This window comes from Triticum dicoccoides, chromosome 7A (assembly GCF_002162155.2).
Source record: "Triticum dicoccoides isolate Atlit2015 ecotype Zavitan chromosome 7A, WEW_v2.0, whole genome shotgun sequence".
NCBI classification, from domain to species: domain Eukaryota; kingdom Viridiplantae; phylum Streptophyta; class Magnoliopsida; order Poales; family Poaceae; genus Triticum; species Triticum dicoccoides.
The window spans coordinates 667879292-667884797 of NC_041392.1; the positions used below are offsets into that span (position 1 = coordinate 667879292).

Consider the following 5506-nt stretch of genomic DNA (forward strand, 5'->3'; position numbering starts at 1 on the left):
CCCTAGTTTTGAAGCATACATAAACCTAGCTCAAACAGCAACCATAACCCTGCCTACTAAATAACAGTAACCAAAGCTTGCTCTAGCTCACCAAGATGAACCCTAACCTAATCTAGCTCCTAGATTAACCCTAGCTCGGCAGATCGAAAAACTTACCCAAAGAGCCATGTCCATGCTTGTGATGTCGCACTCATCCTCTAAGCTCGTATCCCCGTCATTCCAGGAAGGCATGGCGGCAGTGGAGCTTCAGCAGCGCAAGTCACCGCCGGCGTCGAAGAGCAGAGAGGAGAGGAGAGTGAGAGTGAGAGCAGAGATGAGTGCGGGCAGCGGAGCAGAGTGAGAGGGAGGGAGACGACTTAATGAGCGCACAAGCGGGTGCGGTCCGAGTAACGGCCGTTAACGGCCTCGCCGTCACGCGCGGCGCTAACGTGGCCTGACAGGCGGGCCCGGGCCTTCAGAAAACGGTTTAAAACGCTAGCAACGGGCAATTTGGGTTTTTTGAGACAGCCAACGAGAAAAGTGATGTTTTTTGGAACCCTAGCACGAAAAGTGGTAGTTTTATGCTATTTACTCATTCTCTCGAGATACACAATCATATACGTATATAGTTGTGAATTCAGACAAATTGTGTCACACCCACTAAAAAAAATCACTCTTGACAAATATAATTCATAAAAAAGAGACAATTATAATTCGTAAAAGCTTCTCACAAGCAAAGCTAAGGAGCTCTCGCATACTACGTCTCATTTGCCTATATTCCTGTGTGGCCACTAAAACACAACAGCCATCGCTGCACTCTGCTTTTCTGGTGTGATTTTGTATAATGCTTACACTCAAGAAACCCGGTATTTTATGTCACAAACTGCTAGACTAACTATACCCATGGCCAAACTCAGGCGGCATGTTGCCTCCTCCGATGCAAAGGCCAGGAAGATCTTCTCCCGTGTATCTATTCTTGCCACCATTATGGTTCTGAAGTCCGACAAGCTATGACTACTGCGCAGATCAAAGCTAGCTATTCACACATTTGGATCACTGCTCGTCTCGATCTGCAGAAAGCCGTCAGCAAGAGCGGTGGTAAGCACGGGTATAAATATCAGTTAATGTTCTCACTAGAGAAAAAGAGAAGCGACAAAGTGAATCTCTAACATTTTGTTGGTAACAAACCTGAATGATCAGACGATGTGAACGCCAGATTGTGGAGGCTGCCCTTGTTGCTGCCTATCACCGCTGTTCTCGCTCATGGCGTTACTCCCGGATCCTGGATGCTGACCTTCGTTCGCAGGCTGAGGGTGCGCCTGGGCTAACCGTTGGCTCCTCCTCCTGGATCTCCACCTCATGCACTCTACTAGCAGTGAGTTTGTACTGATAGCAATCCCGAACCCGGTGAATGATGACAGTAGGACCGCAAGGACTGCATTCACTCTTAGCTGCAAGTTTGGCGATAACATTAAGAGGTGCTGTAAAGGCGTTGTATCTGCATCGGATGTAATTATGGGAAGAAGCTTCATACCACGTTGTAAAAGATATGAGCAAACAGGATCACGATAGCAAACTGGAAGGATGCATAGGCCCATAGGTAGCTCTTGGTCACTGCAGGAGCAAAGAAGATTCGGATTATAATGTTGACAAGAAGTCCACTACCTATAACAGATAAATAACCCACAGCAAATTGGCGCAACAGTTCAACTGCAGCACTACTGGAATCGAATGTGCCACCATTTACACTTGTTATACATTATAAACTTATGATTTACTCAAAATTTTCAGCAAACTCAACACTAATTTGAGTTAGAAATCGGAAGGCGCAGTAGTGGAACACTAGAATTTTGGTCTTTCACTGCATAGACAACACTGAAAAGCCTGTTTACTATCTCAAATTCTCAATAAAATATCTAGTGTTCGTCATGCTGGAAATGCCTCTGACAGTAGCAAAAATGGCCCAAAGAATAGAGTATGCTTACTTACCCATAGTAGATGCTATCATGGAAGAAAGGAGGCCCAACACACATGAGAAAGGCAATGAAATTGCCAGTGCACGTGACTGCAAATCAGTGACCTGTTCCAGTGAAAGAGTAGATGCAATTTAGATGGCTTTCACAGAAATGGAAAAAAGGTTGAATTACATTCAAGTGAACTGGTAAAGAAACAAGCAACAAACACATACCAGAAGTTGTTCCAAGAAACAGAAGTAAGCAAGCATGCTAACCATCACTAAAATTGGAATGTCCTGCCAAAATCTGCACGAAATTGGAAGTATCAGATTTTGCCAAACATGCAAACTCATCAATCAATATTTATTACTCCCTCTGTTCCTAAATATTTGTCCTTTTAGAGATTTCAAATGGACTACCACATACGGATGTATATAGACATATTTTAGAATGTAGATTCACTCATTTTGCTCCGTATATAGTCACTTGTTGAAATTTTTAGAAAGACAAATATTTAGGAACAGAGGGAGTATATTGCTGTTTTCTAACTTCTAAGAGTAGATCAATCACAAAAATTACTGGAAAATACATTTGAAATTAGTTTTCTCTTCTCTGTTTCAGAAAGTGCACATAACCAGGAGAAAATGGCGGCATTCCTACCTATCAATCCAGATAGCACTGAACCTAAAAATACTTCGTATTTGCTAACCAAACTATTCTCTGAAGCATTCTTACCTGTACTGTTGAGCAGCTCTTTGTTGAGCACCATTTGCTAGTCGCCTGGTAACGGTTTGAGTCGGAATTCTCAACAGAGTCACCGGCAGATTCTTAACTTCTTGTCTGCAGACATCACATATCTTGTTACCCTTGATGCTAAACCATTTGACAGCACAATCTTGGTGCGCGAGGGCAAGCTCTCCTTTGCAGCTGCACTCCATTTTAAGTGTTTCTCCGCCTTCGTTGAGTTCAACAAAACAAATTCTGCAGACTGCCTCTTCTTCAGGAATATCTTCACCTCCATCTTCAGGACCTGACAGGACGACTGGAATGAACAAATGCTGCTTCTGGAAGGAAATGGTTTGGTCTAATAAAATATCAGGGTAAAGGTTTAAAGAGAGTAGATACCGTCAACTGTTTCTTCAATGACATCAGTCGGTGCAACTGTATCAGCTGGAACAGGTCGCGGAGTTGCTGGAATCACACGGATGACACCCAATGAATCTGCTCTCCTCAAACTCCTGTTTTTGCGATTTCCTGGTACTGAAAGTGATCGCCTAATTTGTGCTTGAACTTCTTGTTTCTGACAACATCATAAAACATACTGTTAAAAAAATAGGACCTTTGCAAAACTGCAATTGCTTAAGACAGTGCAAGGCCCCATTTGCAACTGGCCCGTGTAAAAGGTATATAATCTTGCATTTATCTGGATACAGCAGAAAATATGAATGTACTTACAGATGTAGTTGGGTGGTCGACTATCTGAATTCCCGGAGAAGAAGCTTTATCAGAGGTTCCAACAGGTGTGACTGGCAAAGAATAGGTACGTTTTGCCGATAATGAGTTAATGACCTTTCTAAAAGAGAAAGATCCTGGTTGAGTTGGATTATCTTGCGACCCTTCCGACGCCGTCCCAGGAAGTAGAAGGATTGTCCGGTCACCTTCCTGTGTTGAATTCCTTAACCTGAAACTCTGCTGCTTGATAGATGATTTTGGTCTAGCTGAGTTAGGCCTTGGCGGCAGTCCAGCTCTTGTCGAACTGGGGCTGGTGGATATATTAATCCTCGTTGAACTAGGTATATGGTTATCCAAGGTCCTGGTTGGTATTTGCAAAGAAAGGTTTGGCCTTCGCGAATTGTTCCCCTGTGCACCTTGGGCAGTGTCATCCTGGTCATGCACCTACATGGTCAAGCAAAGAACAAAATTAAAATTGAGCTTGTAAAAGTAATGGAGTAGAAAGAAGAGCAAGGCATACAAAGATGTAAGAGACGCGTAATGATTCTTGAGCCGGTACTCTTAATATCAAGCTCAGGGCACTCATCTTATAGCTTATAAACACATGGAGTAGCACCATCAGATGTTCTCTTTCAGCGCTCTTCCACATAGTCTAGCACTCTAAATTCAGTGATTCACACACTGATAAGAAACAAGAATCTGAGGAGTGTGACAGCACCATCACCATGATGCATGAGTCTACGAGGACCATGGCTTAGAATAAAATACCTACCCGAATGATCATACCATTTCCAATGTTAAAAATTGAACGATGGTCCTCTATTCCCAAGGCAATAATGTATACAACTGTTTTTTCATTTATTTTTGTGATGAACAATGTATCCGACAAAATCACACTAGTAGCTACATGAACACAAATCGAGCAAGCCATTTCAGTGGTGCAAATTCTCCAGAAACTGTCAGGAAACCTGATAATAGACGCTAGCTACTGCTGCTATAATTAGAGCTCATGTGAGGACGGTGACAGACGGAGATGGAGACCATGGTAGGCACACATGGCCCGTTTTTGACAATTGAGGAAAGCCGCTTTGTTAAGAGCAAAATAATCTAAGAAACAAATCGATCCTCCACTAGCAATTGAACCTGCCCCAGCAGAAAAGGAAGGCATCCCCGATTCAAAACCGAAAGATTCGCCCAGCGCAGCCTCGATTCAAAACCAAAGCCCGCATCTCCCGAGCAGGAGCAGCCGAAAAATCAACCGAGCACCGAACTACCCGCAGAATTTAACGGGAAGCAGAGTCGAGCAATCAGTACTCCTAGATGGTAAACGAACGGCGGCACGGGTACGAGCAGTCGGCAGAGCGCCGCAGAATTTGCGCAGAAAAGCAAGGGAGGTAGCCGAGGCCGGGGCATAGAGGAGCGGGGGTGGTCGGGATCTCACCGCGCGGTCGCCGGAGCGTGGCGGCGCCGGCCCGTCGGCGCGGTCCATGGGCGCGGGGCCGCGGACAATTCGATGCGGTGCGTTTGGCGCGGAGCGAGAGGCTGCGTCCCGATCCGGGGCGAGAAACGGAGAGCGAGGGGGGAGGAAGGAGGCGTGGCGTTGTCGTTGGGAAGCAGCTGCACTGCTCGAGGCAGAGCCTACTCTGGTAGAGTAGGCAGGGGAAGTCCGGCGGAAGCAGAGCCTTGCGGGTGGGCTGGGCGGCCCCTTTTTTCACCCTTTGGCCCTCGGGTTTCCTACTTATCGAGAAAACCGGAGCCACACCCACCTCAGGATCTCGCTCTCAAGTCTCACCAAGCAAACTCGTCTAAAAAAACAGAAAAAGTCTCGGCAGTCAGCAAACAACTGTATAGTACTCCCTCCGTCTAGAAATACTTGTCATCAAAATAGATAAAAGAGGATGTATCTAGATGTATTTTAGTTTTAGATACATCTCTTTTTATCCATTTTGATGACAAGTATTTTCGGACGGAGGGAGTAGTATACTAGGTGGCAATCTTTCTTTAAACAAGCAATATAACCGCTCAATAAAGTACACGGAAGAGTACACGACACTGTTCGGAACGTGCCCATGATAAGTACGCTCGCGGGCTGTACGTATTCCTTCATTCTGCAGCAAGCA

The 5506-nt window shown here is 45.1% G+C and overlaps 1 protein-coding gene across 1 annotated transcript; it reads right to left on the reverse strand.

Annotated features, from left to right (window-relative positions):
* Window positions 1–585: 585 nt before the first annotated feature.
* On the reverse strand, window positions 586–5086 carry LOC119329944. Its single transcript, XM_037603046.1, has 9 exons — window positions 4828–5086; window positions 3390–3830; window positions 3060–3234; window positions 2670–2964; window positions 2168–2240; window positions 1969–2059; window positions 1514–1593; window positions 1168–1430; window positions 586–1049 (listed from the first exon to the last, which is right to left on the reverse strand). Exons 1-8 carry the CDS (start codon window positions 4873–4875, stop codon window positions 1176–1178), a joined length of 1458 nt encoding a protein of 485 aa, XP_037458943.1. The 5' UTR covers window positions 4876–5086; the 3' UTR covers window positions 586–1049; window positions 1168–1175.
* Between the last annotated feature and the right edge of the window lie 420 nt (window positions 5087–5506).

What these genes read in the sequence shown, in the direction of transcription:
- LOC119329944 (XM_037603046.1), bottom strand. Translation starts at nt 4,875, where the DNA reads ATGGACCGCGCCGACGGGCCGGCGCCGCCACGCTCCGGCGACCGCGCG. An exon ending in CACGCTCCGGCGACCGCGCG is followed by an intron (nt 3,831 to 4,827) that starts GTGAGATCCCGA and finishes TTGACCATGTAG; the next exon opens with GTGCATGACCAGGATGACAC. An exon ending in GTTTCTTGGAACAACTTCTG is followed by an intron (nt 2,060 to 2,167) that starts GTATGTGTTTGT and finishes TCACTGGAACAG; the next exon opens with GTCACTGATTTGCAGTCACG.